Source organism: Phalacrocorax carbo, chromosome 11, assembly GCF_963921805.1.
Source record: "Phalacrocorax carbo chromosome 11, bPhaCar2.1, whole genome shotgun sequence".
NCBI lineage: Eukaryota > Metazoa > Chordata > Aves > Suliformes > Phalacrocoracidae > Phalacrocorax > Phalacrocorax carbo.
The window spans coordinates 19596950-19617579 of record NC_087523.1 but is presented as its reverse complement, the minus strand read 5'-3'; the positions used below and the strand labels follow the sequence as shown (position 1 = coordinate 19617579).

The 20630-nt window shown below is 39.5% G+C and overlaps 1 protein-coding gene across 2 annotated transcripts in view; it reads left to right on the top strand.

The window, feature by feature from the left end:
• Positions 1-283: 283 nt before the first annotated feature.
• SMARCA1 (SWI/SNF related, matrix associated, actin dependent regulator of chromatin, subfamily a, member 1) overlaps positions 284-20630 on the top strand; it is a 37687-nt gene continuing 17340 nt past the window's right edge. The window contains exons 1-16 of one of the 2 annotated variants that reach the window (XM_064463314.1): positions 284-485; positions 5679-5765; positions 8339-8505; positions 9465-9565; positions 9687-9787; positions 10081-10260; positions 12527-12682; positions 12931-13062; positions 13842-13910; positions 14675-14784; positions 15468-15694; positions 16248-16369; positions 16771-16923; positions 18398-18530; positions 19496-19644; positions 20267-20386. In XM_064463314.1, the coding sequence (XP_064319384.1) occupies positions 390-485; positions 5679-5765; positions 8339-8505; positions 9465-9565; positions 9687-9787; positions 10081-10260; positions 12527-12682; positions 12931-13062; positions 13842-13910; positions 14675-14784; positions 15468-15694; positions 16248-16369; positions 16771-16923; positions 18398-18530; positions 19496-19644; positions 20267-20386 (2103 nt within the window). In that variant the 5' untranslated portion in view covers positions 284-389. Of the gene's footprint in view, positions 486-5678; positions 5766-8338; positions 8506-9464; positions 9566-9686; positions 9788-10080; positions 10261-12526; positions 12683-12930; positions 13063-13841; positions 13911-14674; positions 14785-15467; positions 15695-16247; positions 16370-16770; positions 16924-18397; positions 18531-19495; positions 19645-20266; positions 20387-20630 lie in introns of those variants that run through there. The other variant, XM_064463315.1, reaches the window with a different exon arrangement.

Here is a 20630-nt window from a genome sequence, read left to right as displayed (position 1 = left end):
ATCGCTGTGCATAGCCGCCCTGCCCGCTTTCTCCTCCGTGAGCTGTGGGGTCACTTGACAGGACGGGCGGCAGCAGCGCTCTGTGGGCGGCCCCTCGGCAGCACCCAGCGGGGAACGGCCGGGAGTTGCTCCCGGGAGCCTCCCCAGAGGTCCCGCTACCTCCGCACCCCCACGCCCTCCCTGCGGCCCCGCCGTTAGTCCCCGCCTAACCCCGGGGCCGCCTCATGCAGGCGGGAAACGACCCCCCTGTCGCGGAAGTATCGCGAGATCGGTGCGGGGCGGGCCGGCGGGAGGGGCGGGGCGGCACAGCGCGGTGTTTGGGGCGGTGGGGCCGCCCCTCAGACCCCGAACCCCCCGCCCCGGCGGCTAAGGCATCAGCCGCGCACAAAATGGACACCGACACCGGCACCGCCGCCCGTCCGGACGGCGAGGTGCCCTCCACCTCCGCTGCGGCGGCCTCTGCGCAGGAGCCCGGCGCCGAGGAGGTACCGCTCCGGGGCGGGGAGAGGGATCCCGGCGGGCGGCGGAGCCTCCGGGGACGAGCGCGCCTGGCCCCGCCCGCCTCCTCCTACAGCCGCCTCTCGGGCCGCGCCGGCCCGTCCCGACCCTGAGGCCGCCGGCAGCGCGGGGACCTCTCTGCCGCAGCCCATGAGGGCCCGGGCTGCGCGGCGGCCCTGCAGGCCGGCCCCTGCCCGGACACACCCCCGGCCCCGCCGTGCCGACCGGCCCCCGGGCCTGGCCCTCAGCGTCGCCGCCGTCCGTAACGCTGCGGGGGGCCCTGGCGTGTCCCCTTGCCGGCCCTGCAGCCCCGGGCGCGCCGGTGCTGCGCGTTTAACCCGTGCTCCCGCGCCTTGCAGCCGTATCGGCCCCCGCAGCCCGGGCACCGCAGGGCCCCTACTCTAGTGCCCCCCGCCCGGCTGTTTCCTTTCCCCTGTCCCCAGGTAAAGCTGTCCAGGAGCGGACTGGGGGCCGGGGTGACCCCCACGGGCAGGGCCCTAGGTTGGGGTGTCACGGTGGCGGCTGCTCGGAGAATCATAGAATCATTAAGGTTGGAAAAGACCTCTGGGATCATCAAGTCCAACCATCAACCCAACACCCCCAGGCCGCCTAAACCATGTCCCCAAGTGCTACGTCTACACATTTTTTGAACCCCCCCAGGGATGGTGACGCCCCCACCTCTCTGGGCAGCCTGTGCCAATGCCTGACCGCTCTTGCAGTAAAGGTCTTTTTCCTAATATCCAACCTAAACCTCCCCTGACGCAGCTTTAAGCCATTTCCTCTCATCCTATCGCTTGTTACTTGGGAGCAGAGACCAGCCCCCCCCTCACTCCAGCCCCTCTCAGGCAGCTGCAGAGAGCGAGAAGGGCTCCCCTCAGGCTCCTCTTCTCCAGGCTAAACCCCCCCAGCTCCCCCAGCCGCCCCCCAGCACACTTGTGCTCCAGACCCTGCCCCAGCCCCGCTGCCCTTCTCTGGACACGCTCCAGCACCTCAGGGTCCTTCTTGCACTGAGAGTTGTTGGCTGAACCGGTCTGTCCCAGCCCTCGGGGCTCCAGCCTTCTGTCTGCCCGGCTAAAATACAACCATGATGTAGAATAAACCCCTTCGAAGAGCATGGATGTCTGCCAGCCTCCTCCCTTCAGTTTTTTGAAAGAAGAGTACAGGTTTAAGCCCAAGGAGTGTGAAAAGTGACATATTTGGGTTTCCTTGGAAATGGAACATGATTTAACCTGAAGAACGAATCTTATATAAACTTAGTAATGATGCTCACATGTCGTATTTTTATGATATTGGAGAAAGTTGCAGAAATATTGATACCAGTGCAATCAGAACTTTAATTCCAGTTGATGAAAGTCCATTTTTGCTTAAAAAGAACACTTGATTCTTTATTTCCTTCCTTCCTTACAAAAACAGCTATGAGATATAGTACAGTGTAATTCTGAACATTACCTGATCTTTCAGGGGAAAAAGTTTCTGTATTGGATACAATTTATTCTGCAAACTTTTATGCATGTCAAGTGATAAAATGTTGGTACTAAATGTTTAGAGAATGCCTGCCTGGAGAAATAATTTGAAGGCAGTGAATGATTTCAAATAATGTCAACATTGTGCTGCTGTCCTATACGGATTAATATGTTTCTTAATGGGGAAAAAAGAAGATTTTGCTGTTTGAGGTTTTTATTTGGGCTGTGGAATTTCACTTCATGTTGGGCCGCGGGTCTGTTACGTGGCCATACAGTTAGTTATGTGATCTGCAGAATAATGGCCTGTAATACAACCTGTTGTGCTCTGTTCCCCTCTCACTACTTCACTATAAATAGTGTTGTAGTAGTACCAAAACAGTGTCTTAACTTAGTGGCTATATGGAATGTGTTTCCACTTTGTATATGTGAGTTAAACACAGAAGGGGTCCTTCTAATTATTCTTAATGCATCTGTTTCACGTTCTCCAAAGCACAGGTGACAAGAATAAAGTCCACTAACGCAGCAGCAGTTCTTATTTCCAGTAATTTTTAGGTATTCATGTGACCTAAGCAATTTAGGACTAACTATTGCACTTACTAGAAAGAAATCTCTCTCTCAGCCTGAACTTAGTAGCTCCACTTAGGCTAGTTAGTAGAGATTTCAAGGGCAAGTATTTTGGATCCTTTGAATACTCAGGGTCTGTTATTTTTGAAACTGCTGCCTGGTCACATAAGGCGCTTAAATGACACTGGTTTTCAGGCTACTCTCTTAAGCAGGGTTTAATCTTTATTGGAAAACTTTTCTAGGGTAGAGGCAGATTGTTACCAGCTAGCTTAAAGCTTTTAACTTTAGAGTTAAAAATGAAAGTACTTTTCCTGCTGGTTAATCAGTTGTTCGCACTGAGGCTTCTGCTGATCCTGTTTCCTGTTAATTGATGTGTGATGCAGATGCTTTGTGTAAAGTTTGTAGGGTAAAACTCAGAGACTTGATGAAATATTTTGTGGTTTCTGTGTCGTATTAGGTACATGATCCAGTTGGTAGTGAGAGAGAAGTGTCCTTACTCATAAAAATCTAGACCTTGTCAATTACTAAATTTTGATATAGCTCAAAACATAATGCAGAAGCAAGTTTGGATATGACGCTTATCCATACTACCCATCCTGCTCCACCAGCACAGAATAGGATTTTAGTGAAACTACAGCATATTCTTTTCCCTTGTAAGCGGCGAGGAAGAGAAAGGGTATTGGGATGCATGTGTCTGAAGTTATCTTTTTCACCACTTTTGACGGTCTCCCGTTTGTTATTTCTAATATTTTGGGGCCATCAGTGTTCAACAGAAACACTGCAGTGAGGAGTCGGGGGGCAGGGAAACTGTTTTGCCTTGAAAGGTAAGGTGTAGGATGTGATTTGAGAGTGCTGTGGCCGTAGTAACTTTAAATGTCAGTTCACTTACTTCTTTAACTCAGTGTGTTATATACAAATACTTCTGAATAAATTTTATTTGTATGCCACCATCAGTTTTCTTCTTCTGGGGAGATCTGAGTAACAACAGAACTGGCATTAGCACTATCCCTCTTGGGGTTTGGAAAGATAATATTGCATTATGTTTTACTTGGAAAACTTGCAGTTAGAAGGGATTATCATAATACTGAGTTGTTCTGCTTTCTGCAGGAGAAGCTTCATACTTACCTGAGGTAGAGAGACAACTTGTTTGCAGTAGCACATATCTATGTAATTTATTTCTAGGGAAAGTGAAGGAGACATCTGAAATGGCCTACTGTTAATTTTGTTTTCCTCCAAGGAGGAGTGTTTTTGTCACTTTAATAACAAGGATTGGGCCTGATGTTAGCACTGGCAGTCTCTCTTACTGGAGTGACTGTTACATAGTAATATAATGGAGGTATGAATATACATGTATATATGATGTGCTCTTTAGCATGTTGGTGTAACTGTCCTCTCCTAACACGGCTTTCTGAGATGATACAATTGGAGAAGCTGTAAGTGAATAGAACTTTTCTAATGCTCCCTATTTGCAACATAATTATTTGACCTTGCAAAGCTGAACTCATGCATTTGTAAAATCGTTAAATTGTCAAACAGCTTCATTATACACTTAGTATTCTTCACCTTTGCAGAGAATTATGCCTTTGGGTCAAAACTTGAAAATGTGATCTCTGACTTCAGAAAATATTCCTCCCATTTGCATGATTGTGCTTATTGGCATATATATTTATGAGTAACAGTTCTGAAATTTAAGTGTGTAATGTTGCTTGATGGACTTTTACAAATGTAGTCCCATTTGGTCTGGTTTTGCTACTTGGCCCTGAAAAAACTAATTATTATTTCATTTTAGTGTATTTATAGTAGGCTGAAACTTAAAGCACTTGTCAGATTAAGACTCTGCTTTTTTACATTTTATACAGACATGCACTTTGGCAGTTCTTTTCAGATTATTCAGTGTTTTCAAAGACATTTTTATAATCTAATACATCTCAAAAAACCCTTTTTTTTAATTTGCAGGAGGTATGTAACAAGCCATATGTCAAAGACTGAATTAGGGAAAAAAAATCAGCCAAATATTTCTCTTACTATTCTCTTTTTTAAAAAGATATGTTGGCAATATCATGGTTTTTGCCAGCCTTGGTTGTTGGTTTTGTTTTTTCTTTCCTTTTTTTTGTTGTTGTTTTTTTCTTTTCACTATAGCAGTGTAGCAGTTGAAGTTGTGGAAACCTGCTTTGAGCTTCCCAATTGAAGACAGAAATGAATGTCATAAACTACAAAAGTCAACTATTTTTGTTAGTTTTGTAAATTTCTTTCATTTATAGTAAATAAGGTAGCTCTTTGTTAACTGTCTAAGAGCATATCATGCAGTCGTTGCTGCATGGATTGATCTTGTTGTTTAATTTGTGTCTCTTCCTAGGTGTGTAGCTAAGAGTAGTTAAACCTGTATTTCCAAATGAACTGTGACTCTTGATCTAGAAGTGAAAACAAAGAAAACCCAACCAAGATGCAAGTGCCAGAAATTTACAGTTAGGAATTTTACATTTAGAAATCACATTTAATTTTTCAAAATATCTTTTCAAGATATTTCACAGAATCACAGGTTGGATGGGACCTCAGGGATCATCTAGTCCAACCTTTCTGCTAAGAGCACAGTCTAGACAAGATGGCCCAGCACCCTGTCCAGCCGACTGTTGAAGGTGTCCAACATGGCCGAGTCAGCCACTTCCCTGGGGAGATTGACTGTTCTCACTGTGAAAAATTTCCCTCTCTTGTCCAATCGGAATCTCCCCAAGAGCAATTTGTGTCCATTCCCCCTTGTCCTCTCCATGTGACTCCTTGTAAAAAGGGAGTCTCCATCTTCATATTTAATTAAGCATTTAGAGCAAGATCTCTGTGAAAGATTCAGCTTCATCCCCTTCAGTGCATTCTTTCAGTGCTTTCAACTTGGATCCCACCTGTAGAGATAAATATGACGATGAGACAGATCTTCAAGTTATATTTTATCTGGTCGGATCTCCTCCTTAGTTTTGTCATGGAGATCAGGTTCTGCTTTGGGTGAAATAAGGTGATTAATAGAGTCGCTTCATTTTGAAATAATTATTTTTAAAAAGTAGTGTGCTTATCTTGTAGTGTGTAGGTTTGTTCAGTTTGATTTCTTTTTGCTTTAGTAAATAAAGAAGAGGATACTTAAAGTGTTTAAAATTTGTATTCCAGAAAAATGATCCCCCGTTTCAACTCAAACTTCCTCCGAAGGCAGCTAGACCTGAAAAAGAAGTTGATCCAGAATATGAAGAGAAGATGGTAAGTGTTTTCACGATAAAACATACTGCAGCTTTTTGATGTTTGTTTGCTTGAACTAGATCAACACAGTTACAAGGAGTTATTGCAGACTGGATGTGTCAGAAAAGAAAAATAAATCAAGATCCAGTTAAATGTCTAGTCCAGTGTGGTGTATCTCACAGTGACTAACAGTAGGTTTTTCGTGAAGAATATGAGAACAGAGGAAGCAGATAGCGATACTTCCGCTAAATACTGGCTCACTCTTCCAAGTATTTTTGTCTGTGTAGTTTCTGGAGTTGGAGGCTGTAGTTTTTATACTCGGTAGTTGTCAGTGGATTTCTGTTCCCTCCCTCCCCCGCATTTGTCTGCTTGCTTCTTTTCCCCTCATGTAGGTTTAGTTACCCACACCTCCTGTGGTAAGGAGTTTCTGTTCGGTTGCGTTTTGTTTTTAAAACTCTCCCCTTTTGGTTTTGAATTTGTCTCTGCTAGCTTTATTTGATGATCCCTTGAGTCATGTCAGAGGCATCCTGAAGCTGCTTCTTAAGTGAGAGGAAGACTGAAGCTGCCACTTTCTCATCATATAAAACCATAAAGGTTTTTAATGTTGATATGCCCCATAATATATGTGCCTTAACAATGCAAAGGAGGATCTGTCCGTGACACAAATGAAGTGAGCTTGTCATGCTGGAGAGGAGAGGTAACAGGGTGACTTCTGTATTACAGAGAGGCAGAAACCAGGACGAGGCAAGACTTATTCTTGAATGATACATGTAGTAAGTTCTTGTTTGAAGCTGGTATCTGTATCTTAATGCATTTTTCTTAAAAGCTTTAATGTTAAATGGATGCATAATAATTACAGTAGAGTCTGAAATGATTGGATCCCACAGAAGCCAGGGAAGAGTATCACTGTTAGACATAGAAAAACTGATATCTACTTATATGAATACTTAACTTTTAGCCAAAGAGAAGACACAAGTAAATCTGTTGAGAATGAGTTGAGTAAATAACTGAATTTGGTTTCACAGTAATACATGGTGAATTTACATCTTTCCTAAATTAGAATCTTAGTTCAGTTGTTCTGGGAGGCAAAGGGAATAGATCTCAAAAAATCTACCTTTCATCAATTGTGCAGTTGTGAGCCAGAGCTTTACTATTTATCAAGGCACGCTTCTTATACCCAGCCAATAATTTTGCAGGCAAAAAAGTATATTGTGGCATTCAGTATAGAACCTTACCAGTTATGGTTAGCTTGCCAAAACCATCATGTATTATTAGTTTAATATAAATCCTCTGAATGGATTTGTTCTTATCCTGTATGAGCACAAACATCCGTGTCTTTACTCTGCCTTTTAGGTTTCTTTTCCCTGAAAGTTTTACTTGATGTTTGCAATTTATTCAGTCTTCAAGTTATTTATGCAAATGGTCCAATAATGAATGCAAGGGTAAAATAACAGTAATTTGTTTCCAGGAGTTCCCTTGTAAAGATGTTTATTTGCAGGTAAGTGGTGCGCTATTAAAAGAAATGCGTTGCCATCGTGTGGCAAGATCATGCATTGCACGTCAGGTTTCATTTCTTTGGTTTGTGTTATTGCTATTAGAGCATTTTTACTTGCATATAAGTTACCTGCAGAAAAGCTTTCTGTTGTTCGTATATTTCTTAGAAGGGTTATGGTACAGAAGTACAGTTTCACTTTTGCCGTTTATATCAAGATATATAAATGAGATCACATGAAAATTGCTTTAAGCGGTATAGCGTTACACAGTGCCTAGCAATGGCATTCTGTCAGAGAGTATTTGCATTTTATCATATTTTTCTTAAAAATTATGTAACATGTTGTCTTTTAAATATAGAGAAGGACATATGTCTTGCTGTGTTTATATACTGAAGTGCATATGCCTTATTGATATTGCAAAACTGAAATGATAGAAATTTGAAATCTGACAGCAGAATGCACAACTTCAGTGAAAGCAGTTCTGAGCCAGTGCATCCATTACTTTAGTCATACTTGTAAAAGCAGACCTACCCCATTGTTGTCTTGGATCAAATCCTGATAGCCTAGAAGCTGATGGAAGTTTTGCCATTGACTTGAGGAGGGTTAGGATTTTATCCCTTATAAGAAGTCAGAACGTTAGTTTTTTCTTTCTTTTATAGACAGTCCTTTAAAGCATCCCTTTGCAGTTGCTGGTGTGCCATGCAGACTTAAGCAATCTGTACAAGTAACCTGTTTTTGGGTTGTTTTACTAATCTTTGAGTTTTGATGGGGATGAGTTGCTGGGACGAGGTTATTGAGTCCTGCCATGTGTTCCAGATTGCTGTGATATTCCTGAAGGATCATTTGAACTACCACGTGTTACAATTGGCTGCTTTAAAGTAACTCATGCTTAGCTGTAAGCTGAAGCAGCTCAAGAACTATTTCATGATGCTTGTAGCCCTCTGAGTTGGCTAACAGTAGGCAGATGGTCCTGTCAGTCCTTCCTCACATAAGCTGTTCTCATGAGCGTCTGAATTCTGTTTCTTAATAAAAATACATTTTTTATGAAGAAAAAGTTATTGATTTTTCTTTTTTTAATTCTCTTCCCTCTTTGGAAACTAGAAAGCAGATCGAGCAAAAAGGTTTGAATTCCTCCTGAAGCAGACAGAACTTTTTGCACATTTTATTCAGCCTGCAGCACAAAAATCACCAACATCTCCATTGAAAGTCAAGTTGGGACGGCCACGGATGAAGAAAGATGAAAAACAGAGTTTGATTTCAGCTGGGGAGTATGTTTTATTTTTATTTCCAACCTCTTACACTTTAAAAAAAATGATGCATTTTGACATATCTATTTAGTTATCTCTATAGAGCTTGTGCTTTAACTAAATCCAGAACTTTTCCTGGTGATGGTGTATCATCATTTCTTTAAAAGCTGGTTGGTGTATGTGTGCTGATCCATCAGGGTTAGTATGACCTTGGATCAGGAGTGCATTTTTAAAGCAAACTCCCTGATTCTTGCCACTTACCATGCTTTGGTCCATGTTGTGGAGTGATTTTGGAGCATGTGAATTGAATTTCTTTTGCATAATGCTGAACTAAAGATGCACTCCAGAAATGGGCCTGATGCGCTCCACCTGCTAGTGGACCCGTCAGCGGGACCAGAGTGGAGCTAGACCAAGTTAAAACAAGATAACGTGCCTGTAGTGTGGATGTTGGATCCTCAGCGCCAGTTGTCTTGTTCCACTAGTCTGGCTATACTAGTTGGTAATGCAGGTGTAGCCTGCATGTAGTGTTTCTGAGGGGTCTTGTAACAGCAAGCAACTAGTTCTTGGAATGTTTACAAACTGACGTTTTCTATTTTATAAATTTTAATTATTTTTTTTTTTAATTGAATGTGTGATTCTTCTGAATGGTAGTTATCAAGTAATTGATTCTAAGGCCACCACTGATGTTGTGTCTTGCATTTCTGTGTTGGTCATTAAAAAGTACCTTAGAGAACTCATGATACTTGTTGTCAGAGTATAACTATGGCTCTGGAGGAGAGGGCTTCATATCAGCCTTTCTAATTAAAGCTGGAGTGGACGATAAGGAATAACTTGTTAACAGGATATGCTTTTGGTCAGGGCACTTGAACACACACATTGTAGATCAATTATTGTTTCCGTTATAATTTGTCTCTTTTGGTTTTATAGTCAGTGTTTTGAAATTATTTAATATAAATGTGAATCTTGGATTCTTTCTTTAGTTATCGTCACAGGCGCACAGAACAAGAAGAAGATGAAGAGCTGTTGTCAGAGAGTCGAAAAACGTCTAATGTGTGTATTCGATTTGAAGAGTCTCCTTCATGTAAGTATTGTATTGACAGTTTCCTGATTGCTTTGATGTAATTAAAATCTGAGCAGATCGCAATTAAAATTTTCTACTTAGAATTAGTATTTTTCTACTTAGAGGAATCTTACATTTACAGATGTGAAAGGAGGAACACTAAGAGATTATCAGGTTAGAGGTTTGAACTGGATGATCTCATTGTATGAAAATGGTGTTAATGGCATTCTGGCAGATGAAATGGTAAGCAGTAATCTTTTGGAATTTTTGTGGTAATTATTGAACAAAATCCAACAATAAAGTGCCTATAGTATTTAATGTATATGCAGTAGTATGCATCATTGTACAACAGTTAGATTTTTTCACAACTGGAATTGTAACGCAATGAAAGAAATTGTATTGCGAACATTAGCTGTGTAGTTTGCTTTAAACAACTTAAGTGGAAGAATTATGTAGTAGGAAAATTGTTTGAAACTCTTTCTGTATGGTATTTCATTTCAGAGGGTTTCTTTCCCTCCCTCTCTTTGTCAATGCAGGGTCTTGGTAAGACTCTGCAAACCATAGCATTATTAGGCTATCTGAAGCATTACCGAAACATTCCTGGGCCACACATGGTCCTGGTTCCGAAATCGACTTTGCACAATTGGATGAATGAATTCAAACGCTGGGTTCCATCATTACGTGCTGTTTGCCTTATTGGAGATAAAGACGCCAGAGTAAGTGCTCTAGATTTCAAGGATGTATGTATTATTAGTCAAAAACTAGCATTTGGGTATGTGGCATTCTCCCTAAGCTACTTCGTTAATTACAGTAGTTTTTAGTAATCTTTAACTGTATGAGCGTTGAAAATGCAAAATGTTATGCTCGTAGCTAAGAGGAAAAAATGCAAATGAATAGGTGAAATAATAGACTGGGTCAAAGTACCGTTGTCTGACTTGCTTCTTTCTTTGTTGTCTTCCTCTTTGATTTTTGCACCTTTTTTGTTTCCGCTCTTCTGTGCTTGCATTATCACAGTGTTTATTCATTTTCCTTTATTGCTCTCACTTGTTACCTCTTTGTTCACCTTTTTTATGTGACTTCTTCCACTCTTTACTTGTGTCTTGTGTCCATGTATTGCCTTGTAACTAGGATTCTGTTGTAGAGTTTTTCATCTTTCTTAGTGAAGGTCTTAAAACAGATATAGGATGGTTTTCTAACTTGAAGGTGTTCAGTGAGCCGGATGTTCCTGTGAATTCTGTGGCTCCTCATATGGATTGCATGGCTGCCTGTTACTGCTTGAGGGTAGAAAGGCTGTACAGCGGGATCTGGACTGGGTGGATCGATGGGCTGAGACCAGCTCTATGAGGTTCAACAAGGCCAAGTGCCAGGTCCTGCCCTTGGGTCGCACCAACCCCAGGCAACGCTCCAGGCCTGGGGCAGAGGGGCTGGAAAGTGCCCGGCGGAGAAGGCCCTGGGGGTGCTGGCTGACAGCCGGCTGGGCATGAGCCAGCAGTGCCCAGGTGGCCAAGGAGGCCACCAGCCCCCGGGCTTGTGTCAGCACTGGTGTGGCCAGCAGGAGCCAGGCAGGGATCGTGTCCCTGTGCTTGGCACTGGTGAGGCCCCATCTCGAATGCTGGGGTCAGTTTTGCGCCCCTCACCACAAGGAGGACCTTGAGGTGCTGGAGCGTGTCCAGAGAAGGGCAGCGGAGCTGGGGAAAGGTCTGAGAACAAGACTTATGAGGAGCAGCTGAGGGAGCTGGGGTTGTGTTCACAAGTAACAAGAGATAGGACAAGAGGAAATGACCTCAGGTTGCACCAGGTGAGGTTTAGATTGGGTATTAGCAAAAATGTCTTAATGAAAAGTGTTGTCAAGTGTTGGAACAGGCTGCCCAGGGAAGTGGTTGAGTCACTGTCCCTGGAGGTATTAAAAAGACACGTAGATGTGATGCTTAGGGACATGGTTTAGTGGTGGACTTGACAGTGTTAGGTTTACGGTTGGACTTGATGGTCTCAAAGGTCTTTCCAACCTAAATGGTTCTATGATTCTGTGAGAGGAACTGCTGGTTCTGCCAGTGATTTGGAAAGATCCTTCCAGTGCAGTAGCCTTGGATTTGACTGTACTGCTCTTTGCAGACTTATTTTAATTTGAAGCCTGATAATGTTTGTAGCACAGTGCGTTTATTACTAATTCCAGGGGATGAAATTAAGATTGTATTGAAGGTGGAAGCATGCACCTTCACTTCATACTTTCTTTGCTTTCAGAGTCTTATGTTTGTATTGTCATAACTTCTCATTTCCTCATTTTCTAATTAATCTCTCTGTTCTGTGGTGGCTAAAGCACTTCTGAGCTTACATTTGCATTTGTAAGTCAGTGCATAGTATCGTACAGAACACTCCTTTATTAGGTAGCTCTTCAAGGCTATGGTCTTTGAACAGTTCTGTCAGTCCTAGTAGCTGGGGTGATCAGTGTACCCTACTAAGTTAGTTCTTGGAGACCTGCATGTGTTGCTTTTCCATAGGGTGATATTAATTCATATGAAAGGATTTGTATGCCTAGATATGTATCCCTTACAAAATAGAGATGGGGCGGAGCAGGGAGTTCTTCAGGAAAGAGAGCAGATGGTAATGGGCTCTGTGAGCTGTTTTGAAACACTTTATTGTGGATTTTGTCTTTGGACTAGTTAGTTCAGAGGATTTTTTCCATATTGCTAGTATGTACTGGATCTAAATTGTGGAAAAATTATGCTGAAGAGTAAATATTTACTTTTGAATAGGAGAAAATTTGTGTTTTGTGTAACCCCAGCTGACGATCTGTCTGTGCCTAAAGTACAAAGGATTGAAGGCTTTTGCACAGTAACTTTCAGTTACTGAAAAGGTGTTTCAGAGTCGTCTTTTGTGTGCTAGCTTAGCACATCAGTAATGTTGGCGGAGATAGGTTTCACTGAATTCCATATAAATTGTTCATATTTATAAATGCTTATTAATTTAATTGTTCTGCTTTAGGCTGCTTTTATCCGTGATGTTATGATGCCAGGTGAATGGGATGTTTGTGTTACATCATATGAAATGGTAATTAAAGAGAAATCAGTCTTCAAAAAATTTAACTGGAGGTACCTGGTAATTGATGAAGCCCACAGAATAAAGAATGAGAAGTCTAAGGTAAATTCAGAATTATTTCATACTTTGAAGATAATTTGACAGAAAAGATTCCATCTGATTTTAGCAGATTTTAAGTGTTAGGTGTGGTGTTTTTTTAAAATATAAGCTGTAAGCTGTCGGGCGGTAAATGCGAATTTCATAGGTAGCTCACTTAAATTTAGTTGACGTTGTTCCAGGTTTCAGAAACTGATGAAAATTTATTATGCTTAGATGTACATGATGATGATAACTTTTAATTTTATTTCTAGCTGTCAGAGATTGTACGTGAGTTCAAGACAACAAATCGATTGCTGCTTACAGGAACTCCTTTACAGAATAACCTCCATGAGCTGTGGGCATTACTCAATTTTCTTTTACCTGATGTCTTCAATTCTGCAGATGTAAGTATTTGAGATTTGGAAGTACAGTCTTACTCTTGTTGTTTAGATTCCCAGGCTGCTTTCTGCAGGAGAAAAGAATGACAAGCCTGGTAAGAGACACATGATGTGAAAGACCTGGATTCGGTAGAAGCTCTGTGGCTTACCTAACTGTAGGTTGCTTTTTTTTGCTCTACCTAGTTAAACCAGTGCATTCTCGTAGTGCAGAAAAGGCCTCAGGCCAGTAACAGCGAATTTAATACTTTAAATAGTTCAATAATTATGCAAAATGGAAAAGAATTTGGGAAGGCAATGCAGAATGAAGAATGTGAAGCATCAAAACAGACGTAAGCCCTTTTTTCATTTAGGATTTGAGTTATCTTTCTTCTCTTTTACTGTTAATGTTTCCTTGCACTTGTATGACTTGCTTCCATTGTCCTTGCTCTCTTGTCCATCTTATTTACTTAAGGATTCTGCTTTCTTTTTCTTTTATTACGTTCTTGCCCCATCATTACACAAGCAGTAAGGGAAAGAACTTGGACACTGCAGTGATGAGTGTGGAAAACCATTGTAAATCAAGCAGAGTATTAGTATTTTGTCTGTGGTGTTACTTAGTTGACTTGAATGTTACAACGTGCTGGGGAGCTGGCACAGAGCTGCAGACCGATTTTTCTTTCACTCATAGAAATAATTTGTCTTAAGACTTACACCACTCTCAGCTGGAGTGAAAGGGAGTCAACATGTGTCTGTTGAAACTACAGATGATAAACTGTTCATACCAATTGTGCTGTTTCTCACCACAGGATTTTGACTCATGGTTTGACACTAAAAATTGTCTTGGTGATCAGAAACTTGTAGAAAGACTTCATGCTGTAAGTAATTAAAGCTGTAATCATGTCTCATCGTTAGCATACACAGTGTAAAAAAGGAAAACAGATTATTTCCCCCTTCACCTCAAAGTTGAGAAGATGTACATGAAGGTATTGAGTTACAGAAATGCCCAGGAAAATTTTCATTAAATAAATATTGGAACTTACTATTATAGACATTGCTTTTGTAATATTTCTGTTTGAAGCAGACAAAATCTCTACATAAAATGTGAAAATGAAGAATTTGGAGATCTTTTTGAAACCATTTATTATCGTGAATAGTATACTGATACACATGTGATGCTAGTCTGAATAAAGGCATGCTTTACCTTTGTTTTACTGTGCATGAGATAAAAGACATTGTTCATCATACAATAACAAAGCAAATCAGAAGGAAGTAAAACATACATTGCTTATCTTTGAAATGTTGGTGTATTTTGTATATGCTGCTAGTGGACATGAAACAGGTTATGTTAAAAGGTAATAAATAGATTTTATAAGTTTATGGGTTTGGCCCGTGCTTAGGATAACAACTGGGATGAATATGCCGGTCTTTATATAGTGTTACATATTTATGTTTGAACGTAGCCTATTAATGGAAAACCTCATTTTGCAGACTTCAGCAGAATTTTTCTGAAGGCGACACCATGACAGCAATAGATATTGATTAGTTCTGAATAAATATTAGATAATTGATTCTGTTAATTTTGTATTTGAGGCAATCAATTTTAAAAATTTATTTGTGGAAAACCTCTTCATTTTTGTAGGTTTTGAAGCCATTTTTATTACGTCGCATAAAAGCGGAAGTAGAAAAGAGTTTGCCTCCAAAGAAGGAAGTAAAAATTTATCTTGGGCTCAGCAAAATGCAGAGGGAATGGTGAGTTATTTACATCAAAGTAAGATTCTTTTCTGATAAAGAACACTACTGTTCTTCACACTGATTTTTGTTTTTGTCTCTTGTAGATGCATGTTAAGACAGTCAGATGGAGCAGCTTATTTATAGTTGTCTTTGGGGCTTTTTTTAAAGATGCACAAGTAACAAAGAGCTCAGGAAGGGTAATGAAACGATTGGGAGGAAGAAAGCAGAAACTTCTTTTCCTTCCTTTAATTTTATTTGCAAGAACTTATGCCTTCTAAGCTTCCTCCTTTGATGCAAGTATGTATGCACCAGTAAAAGTGTGAGCTGAAATTAAAATAAAACCTTGAGGAGCCACATACCCAGAAGAGATGTGAGAAAAGGAGCCAGGTCAGTGTAGCAGCTTCAGTCAAGTAAATGATATCTTCAGTCCAATTCGTAGTCCTAAAATGGAAGTGTAAGGTAACCCAGTAAACAGAGATCGTTGTCACAGACAATTTGCCTTTCATGTTTAGATATGGATTTATAAATCCTTATTATCATGTCAGTCAGATATTCTTGCCAAGTTTCATAATAATATATCTCCTTATATAAACAAACTTCCACATCCAGAAATAAGTAATAAGGATATTGCAGGGTTTCATTCACATTTTAAATATCAAATAAATACTGAGAGTTGTTCACAATTGCCTGTAAAACTTCAGGTATACAAGGATCCTGATGAAAGATATTGATATCCTGAATTCAGCTGGGAAAATGGATAAGATGCGTCTACTGAATATTCTGATGCAGCTGCGGAAATGCTGTAACCATCCTTACCTGTTTGATGGTGCTGAGCCGGGTCCTCCTTATACCACTGACACGCATCTCATCACTAACAGTGGTAAAATGTTAGTTTTGGATAAACTGCTAGCAAAACTCAGAGAGCAAGGTGAGCACCGTTTATGAACAGTGATCTGAATGCTCGTTGTAAGTAAAACGATCTTTCAAAAATTGCATAGATACGTTCTTGTTTTTCCTCCGGTGAATGCACTTTCAGCGAGGTTTTTGTTGAAAATATTTCTCTGTATATCTTAACACACGGAGGGAAGGAAGTCTTACAGGAATGATGAAGGCTAGTAATATGGAGAAGCAGAAGGAAAGGAAGAGCAGAGCCTCCCTTCTGCTGTCTTTAAGCAAATTTCTGATGAGAGGATTAGTTTGTCTGTGCACATCAGTCATCAACTCCTTATCTTAACGTGGTTTTAAGTGTTCAGTTTCTTCAGCTGTGCATTTCTTCTGTATAAATTATCAAATAACCTGTCTGAGGAGAAGGTAAATCAATACCAGAAAAGTAACATCATAGAAAGACTGATTTGAGGAGGTTAGGCATAGTACAGAATTATTTCACATGAATTCTTACTCACTCTGGGTAGTAGGCTCTGTGATAAGATCAATGTGAAAACATAAAACCAATGACAAAACCTTCTGTGTTGCTCTGTCAGGTTCCAGAGTTCTACTTTTTAGTCAGATGACTCGCTTACTGGATATTTTGGAAGACTATTGCATGTGGCGTGGATATGAGTACTGCCGACTTGATGGACAGACACCGCATGAAGAAAGAGAGGTTAGAAAGTTGTATATAATAAGATATTTCTTTGGTTTACATATTAGATAATTAAGAAGTTATTATTTACATATATATGTACACAAACACATATGTAGCTACATTGCTGTTTAAAGCAAAGCAAAAATGCTACAGTTTAAAAAGGCTGCTAAGGGTATATGTTTTTCCTAACCAAAGTCCACAGTAAAGGCGGTTTCATTTGTTCCTCAACTAAATTAAGAATGTAATATTTTGTGGACTCAGAATGGATTTTTCCACCTATGCAAACCTACAGTTTTCTTACTTCTGTAAAAGATTGGTTTTGGTATGAAAATTCTGTAAATTTCAAAGAAATTTCACTGAAAAGCCACCAACGTACTGGAAGCTTGCTTGAAAACTCTAATGACACTTTTTTCTTTCAGGAAGCAATAGACACATTTAATGCTCCCAACAGCAGTAAATTCATTTTCATGCTGAGTACCAGAGCTGGAGGTCTTGGAATTAATTTGGCAACTGCTGATGTGGTTATTCTCTATGATTCGGATTGGAACCCTCAAGTAGATCTGCAAGCCATGGTGAGTCAACTCCCTCATATATATTTGTTTGTTAAAGTTGTCATTGTACTATTTTGTGTAAGCGTTTCCAGAACTTGCATTCTTGTTAATTTTGTTTTTGTATTTAATACCAAGAAACTGAGGAATTGAATAAAAAGGGCACAAACAGAATTGTGGGAGAAACTGTAGATTTTTCTCTGTAAATATCTGTCTTAATTATTTTCATAATTGAATGAGATTTCTGCCGTCAAAATACTGTATCAGTATTGTTTACCCATAGAATTATTCTTCATTTTGTCTTTCCAGAAGACAACAATAAACAAATAAGAGGGCTGTTTCCAAAATAATAGCACAGAAAAAAAAGCTCGCAGCTTTATATTCCTCCCTTTTGGGAAGCTTATGCTTTTGCAACCTACCTTGTTTCTGCAGAAGTGTAAAACCATTTTATGGTGATGCCAGCGGGAAAAAAACCCCTTGTCTTTGGATTAAACGTACTAAAATGTTCTCTTTCTGAGTGCTGAATATATTAAAAAAAAAGTCAAGTCTGTAATTTGTTTCATGTGGAATAAAAATTGCATGATCCTCTTGCATGGTTGGGGGGGTTAGGTATTCGGTGTTTTGTGGGGTGTTTCTTTAGTTTTGGTTTTGGGGTTTTTGTGTTTTTTTTATGCTCTTATTCACAGTAAATATTTGATGCATTTAACTCATCCTTTTGATTTGCATGCTGACTACCAATAGTAGACTGACTTCCTGGAAACTGATGAGTGTAATTTGTGAGCTTTAGTAGGATTTTCAGGAAGAAATTAATATCATGCAGGAGAGGAAAAGATTTAACGACTCATGTTTAAAGGACAGTTAGAAAATCCTGGTATCAACAGCCTGAAGGCTAGTTGTTTAACTTTTTTATTTAAGAGGACAAAATAATATTTTTATTCATGTTTTCCAGAGAGAATAAACACAAGTTTTGTTACAAGTTAGTATTGTATGTTAGTCCTATTACCTCATTTGCTGTGTGTTGTACCTGTACTGTGAGCTGCATACTGAAGCTTTAATGTAGCTAGCCTGGGACAACTACAGTATTGAAGCTGTGGCTGCATGGACTTTGCCCATGAATTAATATGCTCAAGCCAGGGATGTCACAGTTTCAATACCTATGTCAAGTGAGCGAATTAGTTTGACAGCAGTGCAGATGTCTGCATGTATATACTGTTGTATCGCCACTTCCCAGTTGCAGTCTAGACAGACATTTCGTTATCCTCATTTACAATGAGGTAGATGCATTTATTACTATAGGACGACCCAGAAGTAAAACATGTAGTAACCAACTATAAGTAAATATTACTGTACTGGTTTTACGTTTTTGTATGCTCTTGAATAAGCATGGAACCAAGAAATATATGCTAGTTTCAGTCTGCTGCTTCTGCTATATAGCAAGCTAACTGTCTATTGCTTGTGAGTTTTTGTTGCTGAACACTGATTGATTTATGTTTGTTAGGATCGTGCGCATCGTATTGGTCAAAAGAAACCAGTACGGGTGTTCCGACTAATCACTGATAATACTGTTGAAGAGAGGATTGTAGAAAGAGCTGAAATAAAACTGAGACTGGACTCTATAGTTATACAACAAGGTATCAACTGCTATATATGTTTGTCTGCAACAGAATTGTTCAGTCCCTTCAAGTATGGGTTAAATAACTGTACAGATGTACAGGAAGCAGGCCTTGTGTATAATAGCAGTATGCTAAATCAACCTAAGAAACTATAATGTATAAGTTATTAACTTGTTGACTTGTTAACTTGTGAAAAAATGTTGTTTTCCTACATGCTGTGGGCGTAGACTTACCCTAGGACTCTAAATGCGGAAGGCAAACTACAGCTGCATAGATGTTACTTGGTTTTTGTGATATGTTAAAAAGGAAGAAAAGATATGTTCCATGACAGATAAAAATAATTATATAGATGTGCTTCATACCACATATGTATTTATTGAACATTGCAACTGCTTTGTGTGTCATTGTTTAGAAGCTTTTGGAAGAATAATTTGTAAAAAAAACAAGGTTCTCAAGCTAAGTTTTGAAGGTTGGTTGTATTTCCAAAATGGTGGGCTACTGAAAGGATGATGGTCAAAATTTTGATGGTCTGTGAAGAGATGAGATAGGATAAGTGAAGTTTTGGGACAGAAATTAGAATTTTGCGAAAAATATTTAGAGATTTAGGTTGAAATCAGTGAAGTGAGTGTTAAAAATCTTAAGTACTTATTACAGAATACTTTGTAATTTTTCATCTTGAAATAGGATTTTGATCTTAAAAGTTCAGCTAACTTCGTAAGAATAAGGTCTTAAACATAAAATCTGGATTATCTGAATGTGAAACATTCAGTGTTATGGCTTGTTCCAAAGCTGCTGTTATTTTTATTTTCCCCGAAGGTCCTGATTTCTGTTTATTTTCAGCTCAAGTGAAATGTGATTGTTTTCTGTGTCGTTCTTTTGTTTTTCTTTTCTTGTTCTGCCAGTGAACTAAAAAAATCCACTGATTGCATGGTCCTACTAGAAGTTTTGTATTGTAACTTTCAACGTGTTTCTTCTAATTTTAGGAAGGCTCATAGACCAACAGTCTAACAAACTGGCAAAGGATGAAATGCTGCAGATGATCCGGCATGGAGCCACGCATGTTTTTGCTTCCAAAGATAGTGAGCTGACAGAGGAAGATATAACCACTATTTTAGAAAGAGGTGAAAAGAAGGTTAGAGAACAGTTTCGTACAGAATTTGAAATGTGTCAAACATTAAATATATAGGCACAAAATATATGTTAAATCTGATTATGTAAATCTATTTTTATGCCCAACTATTACTTTATTATTCATAAATATTTTAAAGCGATGAAAGTTTTGAAGGAGTTGAATTAGTGAGTTATAATTATTTTCAAAGTTGAGTCTGTGTGTATCATATCTTCAGCACTGTTAATTTTGTGGGGTTCTAGAGAGATGTAAATTTTATGCCAACAATTCTAGTAGATGCAAAACCTTTATCGAACTTTATTAGGGAATAGGGAGCTCTGTGGAAAATGAACTACTATTTCAGCTTCAAAGAATTCTGCATAAATTTCATATAAATTTAAAAGTTAAATCATACAGTTGTAGGGCTACATCCCAGTGTAATACATTTAGTTTAATGGCAAGTCTTGGAGTCAGATTGTTCAGTACTGAAAAGCACTGTGGGTGTCTCTCCTTACAAGAAAAATGTAAGTGCAAGTTTGAAGCAGAAAAAGACATTAAGAATGTTTTAATAATGATGACAGCTGGGTTTTTTTCAGAAAAGGTAAAACAGCTTGAGTGAGCCTAAAGTGTCTTCCTGTATTTTTAGACAGCTGAAATGAATGAACGATTGCAGAAAATGGGGGAGAGCTCCTTACGAAATTTCACGATGGACACAGAGATGAGTTTATACAACTTTGAAGGTGAAGATTATAGAGAAAAACAAAAGGTAATTTTTCTTAAAGTGTTCAAGACCTTAGTTTAGAGGTGCAAGCAAAAAGGCAATACTAGAAATGTTATGGCTATAAAGGTAGTTCTAGAGAAGTAAGAAGCTACTGAAAAATTCACTTAGCTCTGCAGAAGCATCAATACTCTGAATTTTCATTAAATTAGCTTTCAGCCCCATTGTTTTTCTTGATGGTAAGATCTGATAAAATTGCTTAGATTTTATCATTTCTGCAGCAAAAATACTA